At 35.9% G+C, this 18,345-nt stretch overlaps 2 protein-coding genes across 4 annotated transcripts in view; both read left to right on the top strand.

The window, feature by feature from the left end:
- Positions 1-4,723, top strand: part of LOC148957688 (uncharacterized) — a 30,301-nt gene extending 25,578 nt beyond the window's left edge. For both annotated transcript variants that reach the window (XM_089114747.1, XM_089114748.1), the window contains exons 27-29: positions 136-231; positions 2,073-2,140; positions 3,504-4,723. In XM_089114747.1, the coding sequence (XP_088970873.1) occupies positions 136-231; positions 2,073-2,140; positions 3,504-3,609 (270 nt within the window). In that variant the 3' untranslated portion in view covers positions 3,610-4,723. The remainder of the gene's footprint in view (positions 1-135; positions 232-2,072; positions 2,141-3,503) is intronic.
- A 2,017-nt stretch (positions 4,724-6,740) lies between these two features.
- Positions 6,741-18,345, top strand: part of LOC148957687 (uncharacterized) — a 35,205-nt gene continuing 23,600 nt past the window's right edge. The window contains exons 1-6 of one of the 2 annotated variants that reach the window (XM_089114750.1): positions 6,741-7,022; positions 10,220-12,510; positions 13,467-13,643; positions 15,818-15,866; positions 16,175-16,287; positions 16,863-16,899. In XM_089114750.1, the coding sequence (XP_088970876.1) occupies positions 10,324-12,510; positions 13,467-13,643; positions 15,818-15,866; positions 16,175-16,287; positions 16,863-16,899 (2,563 nt within the window). In that variant the 5' untranslated portion in view covers positions 6,741-7,022; positions 10,220-10,323. Of the gene's footprint in view, positions 7,023-10,219; positions 12,511-13,466; positions 13,650-15,817; positions 15,867-16,174; positions 16,288-16,862; positions 16,900-18,345 lie in introns of both variants that reach the window. The other variant, XM_089114749.1, reaches the window with a different exon arrangement.

The raw sequence follows: 18,345 nt of genomic DNA, 5'->3' as shown, positions 1-18,345 counted from the left end.
TTTCTCTCCTTCTTAGACTAAGTCATTTATGCTTTCACTTTGGCCTGAATTTCAATCAAATAGCCAATTGCCTGAATTTGTCGTGATGTTTGATTCGCAGCCTCTTAATTATGCCTTTCTCTGTTTTTTTCAAAGGGTTATGGATGTTATATGTTCCGAATCGATGATTTATGCGTGGTTGACGCAACTCTGTTTGGCAACGAGGCTCGGTTCATAAATCATTCTTGTGAGGTAAGCCGTATCAATACCCATATGAATGTTAACTAAGCTTTCAATAACAAATCCCCGAATCAAACCCCCTCCCCCTACTTCGGAACATTCCCTGTACAATACTGACTTGATATATTGTATCCCAAACAATTTTTCAAACAGTAACTGTAAAATAGCAAGACTTAATAAAAATATATAAATGGCATAAAAAACTATCATTTGCAAGGAATAGATGGCTTAATTTTCGAAAATAAGAACAGGCTGTAAAAAGACCGCTTGTTGATTTGATTTTGATTTGTATTCATTGCTTTTGGGGTGAAAGTTGCGTAGCCAGGAAACTTATTCATATGATTGTGTGGGGAGAATGGCACGGAAAGCGCTAGGTTGCTTCTTCTTTTTTACCGCTGACACTGTCCATTGTGTAGAGTTTATCAACAAAAATAATAGTAGTGCCTATTTAAACTGGGAACCAGCGAAGCCCGTCTGACACAAAAGTTTTAAAGGTCGCATCCTGTAGAAAAACCCTGGTTATTCGACGTGTGTACGTATACAATTGTTTAATGTGTAAATTTAGATCACTTTGGTCTTTATATTAAAGGTAATAGCCTTTCGCAAGGGGCTACTCAAGGATCAATCCTTAGACCGTTGTTATTCCTAATCATTTTGAACGATCTTTCTGATGTAATTGCCTACGCTACTACGAGGAGAACTGGATGTTAAAGTAACATTGGCCATATACCAGAGTATGATTTTACCAAAATTCATTTACTGCGGCATCATTCTGCTCTCTCAATTAGACAAGAACTCAATTAGACAAGCTGGATTCTTTTCACAATAAAGCCGAATAGAAACTCGGTCAACAAAATCACACTGCAGTCTTTGTCCAATGCCAATAAAAAACGAGGTTTTATCCTTGTCAGATCATGCCTAGACAATAAAATAATTGATCCTTTCAAACACTACTTCCAACTGATTAAACATTCAATTAGGACAAGAAACAGTTCTAAAATAATACGTCTCCCAAAGATAAAAACATGCCAGAAAAAGTTTCTCTTTCACTGGTGCAAAAGAGTACAATATGTTCCCTTTAGAAACACGCGAAATGCAAACAACGGATTTTGCTCTATTTTTAAAGAAACATTTTAGCTGAAATGCGTGGACACTTTTAATGTAAAATGTTATCGGGTGCATTTTTATTACTGTTTACACTAGGTTGGGTTTTATTCAGGTTACTTTCTAATTTTCACTGGACACACTTTGCTAACAGCTTCTCTTAAGTTGAAGTGTTTATCCAGTATAGATATTCGAAATTAATATTATTATTATTTATTAATCAACAAATACTCAAGGGGCTTGAACTATATTTCAATCAAGAATTGACCAATCAGTGAGTGTGATTCCATTGACTGGCGAATAACGATTGACAGATTGCTTAAGCCCCTTTTTTATTTGTCGATTGCCTTTTATCACTGGACATTGGTGTTTTGTTGGTTTTCTTCTACAAGGTGCACCTTAACAGACATCAATGGTTTGGTATTTTAATTTATCTCATGAGATTAGGGACTATTTTCAGCGTTCGATTTCCCATTTGAACTCGTCAGTGACATCACTTTTTGTTTAAAACAAACCAATCGAATGAAGCTGATCTTCTATTTGCTCCAATATTAATTTTAAAAACCTTTTGGCAATTGGCTTATCTTTCATATTCTGATTGTATGAAAATACCTCTTAGTCTCAGACAAAAGCTTCTTTAGGCGTTTAGTCCTTTTATATATATATGTCAAAATTAATCAGGTATTACTGATAAAGGTTTTTACACTACAGTATTTTTTGGCAATAGCATGTTTTTATTTGTCTTGTAGCCTAACTGTTATTCCCGTATTGTGTCTGTTGATGGAGAAAAACACATCGTAATTTTCGCGTCAAGAAGGTGCGTATAGTTTACATAATTTCCATACACTTTTTCTAATAATTTGTATTGGTGTTATCAGACATCCAGAACATTTTAAAGTAATCTAAAAGTTCTCTTAAAAATGTAGCAAAACACTGCTTGTTATCCGAGGGTTTGTATTAGTGCTCTGAGAAACTATGTTTATTGAACAGTGTGTTGGTCATAAATAACATGGGCGACGCCAGAGGGGGGGGGGGGGCTGGAGGGCTTCAGCCGCGATAAATCCTTTTTTTGCATAGTGCGATAAATGTGCGAGTGCATAGTGCTTAATTTCCATGGAATAGACCGAGGGTTTTTTGGGCCTTATAAAGTAATGAATTCCATTTGAAGGCTGGAATTAATCAAAGGTACTAAAAGCATGCCTTAAAAATTGCAAAAAAATTTAAATAATTCCAAGGTGATGACTGTAAGAAATATTCTGAACTGCAATTTAAGCTAATCTAAAGGACGTGGTCGCAAAAAATGTTCTGCTCGCTCGCAAGGAATCCTCTTCTTTCAGATACTCCTAGAGCCTCCGAAAACCTCTCTCCGCTCCCTTCTAATGTACCGCTAGCATAACGATTGCCCTATGAAATCATAGGCATAAAATAACGTGAACCATTTGCGTTTTTCAAAACTTGGGTTTTTAGTCTAATAATGCTATCAATTCGACCCCTCCCCCCCCCCCCCCGACTTTGAATTTCTTGACGCCGCCCGTGTATTTATTGATGTTGCAACGCCTAGTTAGTATTTCCCTACATTCAGTCTCTGCAACAAAAATCAGTTCTCTGCAACAAAGAAGCATGTGAACAGTTTTTTTTGCGGTACAAAATTTGAAAATGGCTTTGAAAAAAGCAAACATTTTACGACATACTAAAAGCTTTTTCGTCTGGCACTCATCAGAGCATAAAACGTCAGAATAAGGTTCCGAAAGAACACGATGGAAAATATATACCCAGTTGTGTCTTGGTATTGTTTTGTATGTGGATACAGGCATCACAAAGTCAACAGTTATTTCATAAGATTCTCATCTTAAGGTGTATTTTAATTATGAATCTAATTGGTGATGCCTTGCGATAGGGGAGTTTTGTTGTGACACATTTTAAGGAGACACTACCTTAAATAAAAACCATATGATTTTTCGCAAAGAGATAGTCTTTTCTTTCCCTATTTTTGTAAGTTCTTTTTCACTAGGATAGGTTCTACAGACCCAGTCATTCAAAATATCTTGCCTTCAGCACTTATCGTGAATTTTAAAAGTTATCAACTCAATAACTCTAATATGTTTGATATTGTTGCCCTAGATATTTTTGTTTTTGTTACCCAGTGGTTTTTTTGACAATTCGTTTTTCTCATATTACAGAATCTACCCAGGTGAAGAGCTCACTTACGATTACAAATTTCCGTTCGAAGAAGAAAAACTGCCTTGCCACTGCGGATCCAAGAAATGCAGAAAATACCTGAACTGAATGTCATTCAATGCTCCTGAAGTAACGTTCACTGAATGTGTTGTCTTTCAGTCCTGATTTGTGAAATGCATCGTTGTCAAATTTTTAGCTCCAAACGGTTGCAGCATCCTACACCGTGTTTTGATTTTATCGCCAACATAATATAAAGGACATCTTTATGTCGGCGCATTGACTTCGGAAAGCTTAGAAGTATCTACAAAGCCTCCACTTGCATATTTGTCTCTATTGTGTATGATATTTAATTACGCATGTCATGGCCCGAGAATTTCTACTTTCACCTCCAATAGATGTTTTCTTTTATGTTTCTTTTATATGTTTCCTTTTGATACCTCGTGTATTCGTTCTCTTCTTAATCTACCAATGTTACGATTAGTAAAAATGGAAAATCACTGTAAATGTTTTTTTAAGATTCAAAATAACCCACGTCAACCACACTTCGATTTGTGATTGGCCACCGTTGATTGACAGGTTTATTTCGACCAGTCGAATTCCTGGTAGTAAACATGTCAAAGAGCCTAATATCTTGCAACCGTCCTCAGACGCTTGCTCCCTAGTATATTATAGACAATGATTTATAAGCAATGTCTCTACAACCGATCTTACGCAAGACTACACACAAATGTTTTTAAATGATGGTTGATGATATTTTGATTGAAACCGTTGATTATTCGAGTAGCATTTGCAATTTCATGTTTGTGAGCCTGTGCCCCTGGAGTTTCACAATTTAATTGCTAAGTATGTTTTCCAGGGTCAATAAATTGATAAAAGCAGATTAGACCTATTCTTCCCGCTAAGACGTGCCCCAAATAAACTATGATATTGAGTTTCCCTAAAAATTGTTCTGGTGGTCAAACAGCAACTTTTTATTTCCCGAGTTAAGTCATATTTCTCCTGTTCCTCAAAAATTGTGCGATGCAATAATATTCAATGTGCAAAAGTCAACTTTTCGTAAATTTCCAACTTCGATGTAGTATTTATAAAATTCGCTGAACTTTTTTAAGATTTATGTTCCGTTTTTCCTAGGTAACTGCTTTTCAAATATATTATATTTTATTGTGTATTAGATGTAATTTATGCCATAATAGACTGTATTTATCAAGGTATTAACATTCAATGCATTGGTTTCTGTTGCAATCAAACTATCAATACCATTGTGTCTTTAATAACTTTGCCTATACGGCTTACAGGAAAAGAGTGATGACGTCATAGATGAGTATATTTTCAGAACCTGTTTACAATGATTTTGTTTTTCTAAAATCGCTTTAGCTGTGGATTGATAATGCTTTGCTAGGAATATTTTATCTACCCCTTACCCTCAGCGCTGTGAGTCCCCTCCGTTATAATTGTTTCTGGCTGCCGTAACAAGACAGCAAGAAAGAATAAATGAATTGAGAGACGACACTTTTTGATGTGCCAGTATGTTCGAATTTGTTGTTTTATAATGTCATTGTTTCTCCCATAAATGAATCTCCCTGCTTATTTCCAAAAACCATTCACAGTGCTTCCACTTGGAAGGAAATTTCTATCCAAAAGAAAATTTGGGTTTTTTTGGAAGTAAAAAAGAAGGGAATGAAAAATTGAAGGAACCGTTTTTCAACTTTCTCAACATGTCAATTGCACGCATGCATACTACACTGTTTTGCACATGTTGTATGTAAAGCAATCTTCTCGCTGGGCAGGGCAAATATGGTTATGGAAAACGATTGCAGTTTTGAGTCGATAATTTTAAGCCCTGTATATCTTTCATCCACATTACACCAACGCAAGTTCTCTGAGGAAACGGGGGATTGGGATTGGAAAGTTAAAAAATATTACAAAAACGTAGAGGCCAGGCGCAAAAACCAAAACATGATTTATTTTATTGTCTAGCGATACGATTAAGGTTTTCACATGAAGAAATAAAAGGATAGATAAAAGACAAAATAAATTTAATTCACATGTTGGAAGAAATAAGTTGTTTTCGAAGGTATTTATGCTTGTTCGCATGTTAATGTTCAGTGAAATGTTGGAACCGTTTAGCCCAATCACAGTGAAAATAGGCCAACCATGTTGAGCATTGTTCAGCAAAAATGTTGAGAGCGTTTTACCGGGGCTTGGCACAATACACGTGATTAGGAAAAAACGTTTTAACTCCGTCTGGCTTTTTGCTTTGAATCAGAACTCTCATTAGCATTTGCAACCTTGGAGATAAACATCACACTTCACTTTGCATGACGCGAGCTAACCGCCCACTTATGCTCTGAGCAATACTTAAAATCAGAGACAAATTAACTGGACTCGACAAATATCGTTTCAAATTGATCTTGTTGTAATGTTATGAACCTTTATTGTGAAGAAAGTTCTAGAAAATAATGTATCACGATTTTACAGTTCTGTTATTGTCAAAATTCCCCGCTAAATGCAACCACTTTTCCTTTTCTCAAAGGCCATGACGTCACACTAAGCGTAACGGTGTGGGCATGCGTTTTAGTAACTAACAATGTCATATCTCTCAAAGTGTTCCCAAACAAAATTTCCAACAACAAGCATTTGTTAGAAAGCTCTCATGTTGCAATCTTCTTCATAAAAATCTTTGAATTAAACCTTCTTTGAAATACTATGATAAGATTTTATAATAAGACTAGAAAATTAAAATTTGTCATAGCCAGTGACTGCTAGACCATAATTTGAGAATTGCATTTAACACCATGTTAGCACATCACATTCAATTGTAAATGTAGCAAACACAACACACAAAATTGGTATGCTTGGGAATTACAATAATGTTTTGTAACAACTTTGGTTCATCTTGTCACAGCTAGATTGTCATAAGCAAGGGAAAGGGCATATACTCACCCTACGATGTCTTTATTCATGGGGAAAACCACCTCAACCTATGTATTTTTACTTCGATGACCTGGCTTACAAGATGTCTGGCTTTTTGAAAAAAAAGGAATGAGGGACACAATAAGTTTATCAATTGAAAATAGTTGATCGAAACAAGAAAATTACCTAGCATATTTCTGGGGTGCGCCTTGATAACAATGCTTTATCTGCTCGACTTTCTCGGAACTGTATTTCATTTCCCAAAAAGGTGTAAGTGTGAATTTGATTCAAATTTTGCAGTTTGTTTAGCTACCTGAAAAATATGACACGATGGCTATTATAGTTCCTCTTATGGCGGTGTTACGCATGTGTTATTGAAGGACAAGGAGAGTTCAGTACATCGAAAGAGGAAGATGACAGTATCTATGCTTTTGTTTTGGAGTAAAAGAATAATTGTCTTGTTATCTTTGGCAGTATTAAGTTGCAATTCAATTGATATGCTTGGAAACTGATGGTACCAGAGGACCTGGACGATTTGCACAACAGTTAGATGAGCAAAACATTGAAGGTACCAGCAAGAATTGTTGGAATAATAGCGCGTTCGAAGGGTAAGTAAAAACAATATCATTTCTGAAATAGACTGACATTATTCAAGTTTTCTTTCAAAGTGCTAGATGCTACATTGAATGTTTTGGATGAAGAATTCGTGGGATAAGAGTACAAAACGCATGTTAGGGCCTAGTTGCTCCATAACAATTCGGACCTAGCGTCAGGTATCGGTTGGCGGGTTTACATAATTTCTAGATGACCCAACTTTTCTAAATTTTTTTAGACAGCCAAATTTTGTTTTTGGATTTAACTATCGATATCGGAAAAAGTGTTGAACAACGGGAACTCTTCTTATGGTTCCGCCAACGGCATTAGCTATGCATTTGTTGACATCACTATGGAACTGCGAAAAACGTACTCATGCTTGCAGCTCAGTTTCCCACTTGAGTCAGTTTATTTTCAGAACAATTAAGTTAGGCTCCTACTGAAAACTCTGCTTAAGAAGTATCATGTTTCAGTGAAAGTTGTTGTTATTAAAAAACAATGCCTTTGTTCTTTGTGGAACTTTAATTTTTTAAATGCATTTGAAGTGCAAGACAAAAGCAACACTTTTAGGAACTGCCTAGTATTAATTCAATATATAAAGTCCATTAAGCTCTATCAGAAAATGAATTACCTGTTATAAAAAGTTGTTGATGTCACTAAAAGACATCATTCATGTAAAAATCAATGCATTTCATTGCCCTGTTTTTAAAAGTGCAGACATGAAATGTGTGACACATTGTTTTTTATATTGAGTCTGCTTGCTATGGATTTTTCTGGGTTCACCCAGCTTAACCTCAAGCAACAAGGCTCTAGTTTAGTTGTTGATTAAAGTCCAGGGTGGTTCATGTTATCATGACTTCATATTTAGTGATAGAGGAACTGTCATTATTTCAGTATTCTACAATAAAATTTTGTGTCACTTTAAGTTAATGGGTAGATATGTATTTTAACAGGATATCCCAACAGAGAGAAAGTTATGTAACTAGAATGAAAGGTTGCACAATGTAGCAATGTCTGTCTGTCATGATCATTTCAAGATCATGATAAGAAACCTAAGAAAGATAGAGAAAGACAAAATGCCAAATATCTACTATAGGTGAAAGTAAGACTATTGTAACTATACATGCCAAAGTATCATTTTCAAAGAGTTTATTGAGATAAATAGAAAGGAAGCCCTCCTGAACAATTTCTTAAAATGGTTGCACAGAACCTTTAATACCTTCATTTGAAAAGGAGAGCTCAGAAACTCCTAGCTCTACACCGCTACCCTTTTGTCTGAAATCACTCATGATGTGAAGCAATGATGTTAGTGTGATTGCTTGTTTACATGATTATTCTGGAATAAAATGATTGAATGAAATGACAGAAAGAAGGATATAGAATTGGGCTTAATTTTTTTTGTTTTATATTCATAGTAAATCTTGATTTTATCAAATTTTCATTCAATTCTGAATTGCAAGTTTACTCATGATATAACAGTTCTATGTGCTTTCCACAAACCTCCATATGCACCTATCTTTGAAATATATATATTATATATATATATATATATATATATATATATATATATATATATATATTCAAGATTGCGTTGTCTATTCTGACGTGACAGTGCTCGATGTGCAAAAGCACAGAGCAATAGATTAATAAAAAATAGAATATAGACTAGAAATGAGACATGTTCTCTGTTACTCCGAGTTTCGTGCTTGCACACTCATCAGGCAGACAGATTATAGTCTGTCTGATGAGTGCGCAAGCACGAAACTCGGAGTAACAGAGAACATGTCTCATTTCTAGTCTATATTCTATTTCTTGTTATATATATATATATATATATTTAAAAAATTTTTGAAATATGAACAGCCGATAAAGTGACTAGATAGCACTGTTAGGTGAGCCCTTAAATGCGTTAATTATTTGCAACTACCAGTTCTTTTGAGAAATCACTTGCTAAATTCCAGCTTTTTGTCAGATTTTTGCCAAGTAAGTTTTTTGAAAACATCCTTACAGTTGGTTTTGTTGATCTTTTGTGCAGGTGGTTTTATTGTTGGTTGCTCTATTTGATAGAAAAGTAATTCACATGTGACAAAAAGGTGTTCATACACTTTCTCAAAAATATGCTTACAGAATTAAGTTTCATAAAGTTACCTATATTTGCTTATATTCTAAGAAAAAAGTATGTTAATGTGAAACTTTGCTTTTGGTGTTTTGAATAAAAAATTGTTAAAAGTTGTAAAGTGTTTAGCAAATTTTTGTCATTTTCTGAAAAAATTGTTTTAGTAAATGGTGAAAGATATACCATTTTTAAGATATTAGCAATCATAGATCTTTTTAAATGACAGTGAATTATTCTTGAGAAGTTGTTTTCTTTGAGTTAAAAACAATTTAAGACAGAAATATTAAAAAAGTCATTATATTGAGCAATCAAAATAAATGGTATTATAATTCTACATCATTTGTATCAATAGGAAAATGAAAGAGGTTGAAGAAAATATAAATTGAGGTATCATAACTATGTAGGTGAAAAGTTTAAAGATTTGATTTAGTTTGACTGAGAGGAAGTCGTCAGAACATTCCATTTTTCAATTCATATTTACAAGGTTTTGTATGCTGCCTTTACTCAACACCCTCCTCCATTGATTTTTTCAGACTAACACCTGGCAAATTTTAAATGTTCATTAGAGACTTAAAAGCTTGATAGGCTAACAATGCAAAGACTTCTCAGTGTTTTTATGTGCATTTGTCATAAGGCTATTTTGTTATAAACTCTTCTTTATAAAAAATGCAAACAAGTTGGTCACAGGGCGTTACATTTTGTCTATGTTTTGTTGAAAATTGTTGGTGACTTTACTGATTTTATGGATACCAATAATGTTTATTTGCAATAATTTAGTAGCGTGCAAGTTTATAGTCGCTGATATTTAATTGTTTATGCCAAACAATGTATGAAAAAAGCAAAGTTTGAAACGATTCCTTAACAGAAATTCTTTACTTGAATTATCTAATTTTCTCCCGAAAGTTCTGTTTACTGAAAGATGTTCCACAGAAAGTTTTTTCTTACGAATTTATTTTTGTATTAGTATTAGATTTGTAAAGTTTATTCTTGTATTAGATTAACTAAACTTCCTTTCTCTCATTCAAGTGATAATTTTTCTAGTACACTCAAGGTTTTTATCCTCCTTTTTCAATCTTAACCATCATCTTTTTGCAGGCTATTAATACATTTGCTGTCAGTTTTCGCGGGCAGTATTAGATTTGCAAAATGAGCTGCTGGCAAGCAGAGGTTATTGAAGCAAACTGAAGTAATCCTTACAGATGGAACGAGACATTCCTAGCTACACTGGCAAAGGCGGTCTTGGAAGTTATCCACAGCACCACCCCTATAATCACTTGTCTCGGCCAACAAGCCTCCCTGTTTTTGACACCACATCTCACCTGGAACATATCTCCCCCTTCCACTCTCCATTTTACCGGCAGGGACACTATGAAAGCTTACTTCGTGGCAAGGAAGATAGGCGATCAAAATTTATGATTGGAGATCCCTTGTTAGTCAGTTCGACTGCTCATAGCCACCATGCTGGACACCACGTTAGCCCAAGGTTCTACTCTCCGCAGTTTATTGAGGAAACGTCGTACGAAAAGTATGCAACAACACCCCCGTCACCAACGGAATCCAGTAATTATATGGATTCAAAGTTGAGCCAATTTTCTCCTGCACATCTGCATTACAGCCCTATGTTCCCTTTCGATTCCCCCTTTTATGAAAATCGGGGCAGTTATTCACCATTTAGAAGAGAAAGCCCAAAGCCTGTTAAATATTCTCCAATTTCAAATATCAATAGAACGCCTCATAAAGTTATCGCAGAAAGTAACCACTCCCCAATGAAATTATCGCCAAGCTATTTTGATTGCAAAGAAATCCGACCATTAGACTCTCCAGATCGTGTATCTGTCATAGAGGAAATGCGGTGTAGGAGCCAGAATGTCGCAAATCAGCCTGACGTCATATCAGATCGCCATTCTAACGGTATACAGGTGCATCCAGTAAACGACTCCCGTCTTGGTCCTTCGACAAAGGAGAAAATACATCGTGAATTCGCACATAGATTCTTGCTTGAAAATGCCAGGGCTTCTGATAAAACTAAGTTTCATATGCCGTTCTCCAAGGATTTCGAAAGCCTCAGAGCTCAGCTGATGCCCAACGTGGAACAGCCTGCTCAGTCTATTCCATCTCATCATTGTGGAGGAGCAATACGTCGTTCTGTAATTTGCAAGCCTCCCTCAGCTGAAAAGAATGTGACAGTTAATGATACGCGCTTCATTCCCCAACAGGTGGCACGGAATGATCGTATGACGGATAATTTTCATGACCACATTGGAGAAAGGCATTCTGACAATTGCAACGGGCCCAGGGTCGATAATTACCATCCTACTCACAACCTATTTGAAAAAGTCTTTAATGTAGGAAGCAGCATTGTTGCTGAGAAAAAACCCACTACCCCTTGCAAATTAGACTTTGATAGAAGGCACGCTGCCAAGGAGAAAGACGAGATTACGAATTACGGCAGTGAAACCTTTTTAAGGAACGGAGTCAGCCGAATATCATCAACATTGACACCCATTAAAGACCATAAAGCCAAACGGGGAGCTAAAGAAGATACTTACAGTGGTGTTGATATGGATCGAAAATTAATTTCGGCGAAGTTAGCGCCGAATATTCGTGATAATGATCGAGACGAGCTATTAATTATCGAGAGCAGATCTCGTAAAAGCGATACTTCGACAAATGTCGATAAAAAGGAAAGACACGATACACGGAATGCATTTGATATGGTTGATGCAAATATTGACAGGACACGAAAAATATCGGTTGTTCATGACCCGCTGAACGGTTTTGTAGAGACTAAAGCAGATTTAACAAATGACGGAAAATATGTTGCTACTGATCTGCCATGTATGGAAACAGATACAAAGCAAGAAAGGAGGAGTAGTTTCGAAGAAAAAGACTTCAGTAACGCCATTTATGATGAACATAACAACAGAAACACTAGGCAAAAGTCTGTAATTGAAAATAATTCAGGAAAGGAATCTATGATTAGTGATGAGCTCATTAATGGTCAGAAATCGCCAAAATCAAAGCTTGAAGAGGAGCGAAATTTTGATGACTTTCAAAAGGACGAAATGTTTAATAATCAAACGGAGAAATGCGAAGATTCTGAAGAGGAGGAGGAAGATTATGACGATGAAAAAGAAGAGGAAGAGAGCGTAGAAGAGATCTCTGAGGATGCGGAGGAGTTTGCTGCTTCTCCAAAAGAAAGTCTTTCGTCAGAGGGGACTGGGAACGATGAAATAACAAATAAACGGGTGCTTTCTAGAGAAGAGCGTGCTATTTTATATGCAATGCAGAAATTCAAAGAAATGGAAGAGAAAAAAACGAGCAAGAAAAGAAAGGGGAAGCCTCCAGACCCACCTGAAAAGAGACGCAAATTGGCCGAATCAAAGGTAATTTTGCAGTTCTTGTTTGTTTTTATGGTGAATGTTGATTTGTTTTTTTGTTATTTTGACTTCAATCATTTATAGCGCTGGTTTAATATATTCATGATTATCCAGTTTGTTATAATAATGATTTAGTGAAGTCCCCTGTCGATAAACCCCAGTTTAAAAGGTCAATTCTGAGAGTGATCAGCGCCAACCAGTGCCCCCTCACACAGATCTGCTTGTTTTGTTGAGTTCATGTAAGAACGGTCATCATCATGTCCTTCCCCTCCCCGTCCCACAACTCTTCTTATTTTGTTGATTCCAAGAAAGGTCATCATTGGCATCAGTCTTCGAAATCGATCAGTCACCAAACATCTAATTATCATATTTGATCATCGCCAGTCTTCGTCAATCATCTTTGATCATCGTCAGTCACTGTCAATCATCTTCAATCTTCATCATAAGTCATCGTCAATCAATCATCTTTGATCATGGTCAATCATCTTCGATCATCGTCAGTCATCGTTAATCATCTTCAGACATCATCATAAGTCGTCGTCGATCATTGTCAATTATCTGTGATCATCATCGTCAGTCATCATCAATCATCGTCAATCATCATAATTCATCGTCAATCATCGCCCGTCATCGTCAGTCATTTTCAATCATCGTCAATCATCAATCATCGTCAATCATCTTCGACCATCGTCAGTCATCTTTGATCAATGTCAATCATCATCATATGTCATTGTCAATCATCGTCAGTCATCGCCAATCATCATTATCATGGGTGGTGTTTTGTTTTCGTTCTGTGAATTTCCTGTCTATGCCGGTTTCCTGCACTCAAGTCCAAGATCACTGTGGCTAGTTTATTGGCTGCAAATATTAGCTTGTTCCATGTGCATTAACGAGCCACTAAGTGGACAAGCAGATGCTTTAAACGTCTATCGTAACCAATCATGACTCATTACTACTTTCAGGAAGCACTTTTGATAAAGGAAGATATTACTGGAAATGAGATGCAGATAATAAAAAAGAAACGAAAGAAGATCAAGTTAAAGCAGAAAAAAGCATTCCAAGTCTGTGGAAATGTGTTATCGGACGAGACAAACACAAATGAGAAGGAAAGAAAAGACGATGTGATCATTACTAAAAATGTAAATGTGAGTTTATGCATTGATCTTTTATGTTGATTTGTATTCACTGGTTTATGATTTTCTAAAATTTTGAAAAATTATGTCTAATAGTCGGTATAACCTTTCGAAGCCAAGACATGCAACTATCGATTTTTATTTTGTTTTTGTTTTATTCAAATGCTAGCTTAGGCTATGTTTGAAAAGTTTGGTCAATGATTGAGTACTAGTGTGAAGCTGTTTTGTCTGGGTGTATTTGTTGTAAAGCCATGAATGTGTGTTTACTCTAGTGAACAGGCAGGTTGTATTCTTAAAGCTGACTGTTAATTGACAGGTCGGACTACACTGGTTCTCGCACTTCATCTTTGTTCTTTGTTTGTCTTTTGCTATTCTACCAACAAAAAGGACCTAGCCATATGATATTATTTTTACAGATTTTGCAAGATTTGAAAGTACTTCGTGTTTAACATATTTGGTTGAATAAAGCTGTTCTCCAACAATCCGTATAAAGCAATACCCATCAAACATGAGTTCAAAATATCTTGATACCTTAATTTTAAAAATATAAGCGTTTAGTAGCTACGAAGTTAAATTCAGGCTTGATAGGAAATAATTTCTTTCTCAAAAATAAGGCTTGGAGTGGCAGAATGTTTTTTTAATTTTTTGTGGTTTAACAGTTGCCAGTATCTTCTTGTCGTGTCTTTATTTGACTTAGGCGCCTACACGGTTGCGGCACTCCGTTCTATCTTTTGTTAATTTGAATAGTTCGGGGACACTCCTGTTGGTGAATTCCGCCGCCATGCAGGCTGTGAAGGTGGTTCTTTGACGTCCTCTCGCTCTTTCGACGTTGGTGTATGCAGTTAATATGAATTCCTCTTACTTCTTTTCTCTGACAATATGACCTAGGAATCTAAGTTGCCTTGTCTTTATGTACTTTAAAAGTTCCGGCCTCTGTCCAGCCTTTGCCCATACTGCTTCGTTAGATGTGTGGCCAGTGTATCAATGTCTAAAAGCTCGAGAGTACTGTAATGATACTTGGTTTGAAAAGCGCACACTAGAATCTACTTAGGGCCTGTTTATAGGAGCAATTTTGGACCACCTTTCAGCCCATAATCTGGCAGGTGGGATGAAATCATCGAATGTTTACATGCAAATTCTATCCCACCTTCTAGCTGTATATGGAGGAAATCATCCCACGTTCTAGCCTGTGTGCTGACACCTTGGACGAAATTTTATCGCGTTATATGAACATTTCATCCCATCTTCTAGCTTCATCCCACTTTCCTTCGTTTATATGGAAAGATTCATCCCACCTCAGTGAGATCCACCTTTTATGCAGTGGGATCTCACTTAACCGAGCTGGCTTGTTTTCCATTTAAACGCAAGAAGAAAACCACAAAGGATTCTATAGAAGAGTAGGATCTCACCTCTCAGCTCACGGGCTTGTAGGTGGGATGAATTTTCCTATATACACTCATTTTTTTATAAGAAACAAAGGTCGATGTTAAGTACTCCAGTTTCTTAATGTTCTGGAAATTTCAATACTAACTGTTTCTTAAGAGTTTCTTAATTATGATTTCATATGAATGATGTTATGAAATGTTCGTGACCTTTTTTCACATTAAGAGATTCGCTTCCGTTCTGACGCTGTAGGTGCAGCAAAAGTGATATCATTCAGCTGTAAAATGTCTTTTACATTCCAACTAGGCCTAGACTACAAAGATGGTTTCAGTTATGAGTTTAGATATTTCCGCTCTCTATATTGTCCTGAAATTATCCCCTATCCCCTATGTCCGTTTTAATTTGAAAAAGGACGAGTTTTTTATAAGATGTACTCCAAATTTATTCAGAAATGCCAGTCCTTATCAAATAGCTATGTCATCTTTGTTCGAAATGATGAATTGTTTTGAATTTCACAGTTTTATCTTTACGAAAACCACAATTTACACGTTCAATTAAAGCCCTTTCCACGTACTGATTACAAGTATCAACCAGATATGATTCTGACCAAATTATTATTGATACATTGACAAAGCACAGTTACGAATCGGACGACCGTTATCTCTTTTCAACTCTGTGTAAGTAAATTAAAAAACACAGTTTATCATGGGGGTTGATCTAAATTTTCCCAGTTGGTGGTAAACGAATTCTCAAATGTTATGAAACGAATTGATTGTAATTGTGATTACTTTTCACAGAGCAAAAGTAAAAGTCAACATAAAAGACTAAAGAAACATTTACGGAAAGGTATCTATAGATCTTTTTACATTCTTTAAAACCAAAGAAAACAAAATTTACATCGAGGAACCCTTGTCAAGAGTTATAAATCGGATTGCAAGCAATTGCTTGAAAAACGTCATTCGGGATTATGTTAATCATTTTTTATAGACAAGAGATAAGCACAAGAGATAGTTTGTAGGGAGAGAATTGGAAGGAAAGAAGAAAAAGGCTGAAATTTTTAATCAAGATGCAAAGGTTAATTTTTTTCCAAAGTTCCTCTTAGGATATCTCAATTTTATTGCTAATCCCACTGATGAAAAACCATTTCCTTCAAGGTGAACAGAAAATGAAGAAATTAAAGTTTGATCATGACAAAAAACAGCAAGCACCGAAGGAAACTAAACTTGCACAGAAAGATGGTGACGGTGAACTCACGAAAGAACATGAGGTACTTCGAGCAGTTAGGCACAAAAACTCTTAAATTTTTTTGCCTCAAAGTAACTATATCAGCAATACACTGTTAACGCGACATTAGAAAATATGAAATTTTATTTCACTTGACTTTCCATCAGAGATGTTTATCTCATTTTGCTTTTCGTTACAATTGATTTTTCCAAAATAGAACGGACTTTCTAAGTAAAATTGACACCAAAAATTGTCGCGAATAGAAGGCAGACTTGATTATATGGGAAATTATCCCGCTTAAATAGGATAATTTATATTTCAAGTCATCCTGATTGTGACTTGATTTGATTGTGATTGGATGGGGAAAATGTCCCATCTAGGCGGGCAAATTAACCCCTTCCAGAAAGCAGACGTCTATCTTGCAAGGTTAAAGACGTATCCTCTCACTCACAAAGGTTTGATTGTGGTGTACCTCAAGGCTCATGTCTTGGTCCACTCCTTTGGAGATGCAGTACGACAATGTATGCTGATAGAAGATGGATTTGCATTAAAAAGACTTTCCATTTCTTGTCCCATTTCTTGACTTCCTCATTAAAAGCACCTCCATTTTTATTTTAGACTGCTGCCGAGAAAGAAGGATTGCATGGCAGGACGGGTAAGTACCGATACACAACTTTATCTGCTGCGTTGTGACTTACCAAAGTTACAGTAATTCTTAATGGATACCAGTTTAGTAGTGGTTTATCAGTGGAATCGTGATCAAAAAATTCTCAGTCATTATCCTCACCTTCTTGATTAATCATAATTAGTCATCATCATCAATCATCGCAATATACATATAGGTCATCACCATCATCATAACTACAATCATCGTTGCTATCATTTTATTCATCGTTTGATCACCCAAATCAATGAATCAGTCAACAAATCACCGCTAATCATTTTACCAATGAAATTGTTTTGTTGAAGAACACAAATTAAAAAGACACGTTTGATTCTCCCGAAAACGCTGTGTGTTCATTTTTTACTGTGAAGGATTATCCTAAGAAAGCTTTCAAGTCTGAAATTTGTCACTTATGTTGAACAAAATATGCTCAAAGGCAGTATGAAGTTCATGCATTAAGAATTTATGTTGAAACAAATTAGCAAAAAGTTATGAAAATGATTGCCTTTACAACCTTTATTACGTAGGGATATTAAATTAATCGACAAGTTTTCGCAGAGTAGGGAAAACAAGTGGCTGCTTTTGTAGTCTTCGGAAGCTCACATCTACTGTTGAAAAAACAATACAACCCTATCTTCTATAATGTCATTATGCAACCCCCGGCTGCAACATAATCGAGTCGCCCTTTCTAGTGCCGAATTCATTTATTTGATCGGCATGCCTTCTGCCCCCGTGTACCCTTTTTATCTGTCACGAATTCGGATTTAATCTTAAATATATCCAAACTCATTGGAAGCTTGTGGATATAAACAACTGTGTTTGGGAAATATCAACAGCGTCTTTACATTTAATCGAATTCCGGGAACCTGCTTGTATTGTTAATGCTGTTATGAGTGTATTATGTACCCGGTTGTCGTACACCCTAGCTGCGAATTGATTACGAAGTCGTGCACAAAATAGTCTACAGTCTTCAGGAATTCCTATGAGTTATTTCGAAATTTTCTACTAATTCACAGGTAGGAAATAGATTTATTGTGAAAGTCAGTAAATTTTCATGATTTTTACTTCAAGCACACGATGTGTTATTGCTTGAAGAAATTTACTTCGGCATGAATGATTTCAATAAATGTACTGCCGAGCAAGGATTTCGAGAAATGATTTACGTTTTGAGGATTTGAAGAAATAACTTGATAGGCTACTACAGCTTCTTGCACGAGCTGCTAAAAACAGGGAAATAACAAGATGGAGAACAAGGTCGTTGTTTTGTTGTGATTGGTTGGGGGAAACCGTTCATGTCCTTTGAAAACCCTTTGCTCATTTTGCCTCCTTATTACTCTAGTCTAATATGTAGATTAGTCTTACGTCAAGTGAATAATGTTATCAGAAAATGAAAATTTTTGTTCGTGACCTCGTGGCCACATAGCCTCTATCAGTGAT

This window comes from Rhopilema esculentum, chromosome 21 (genome assembly GCF_057945365.1).
Source record: "Rhopilema esculentum isolate cy_ngs chromosome 21, ASM5794536v1, whole genome shotgun sequence".
NCBI classification, from domain to species: domain Eukaryota; kingdom Metazoa; phylum Cnidaria; class Scyphozoa; order Rhizostomeae; family Rhizostomatidae; genus Rhopilema; species Rhopilema esculentum.
Note: the sequence above shows the minus strand (reverse complement) of the source record. Positions and strands in the feature narration are given on the sequence as shown.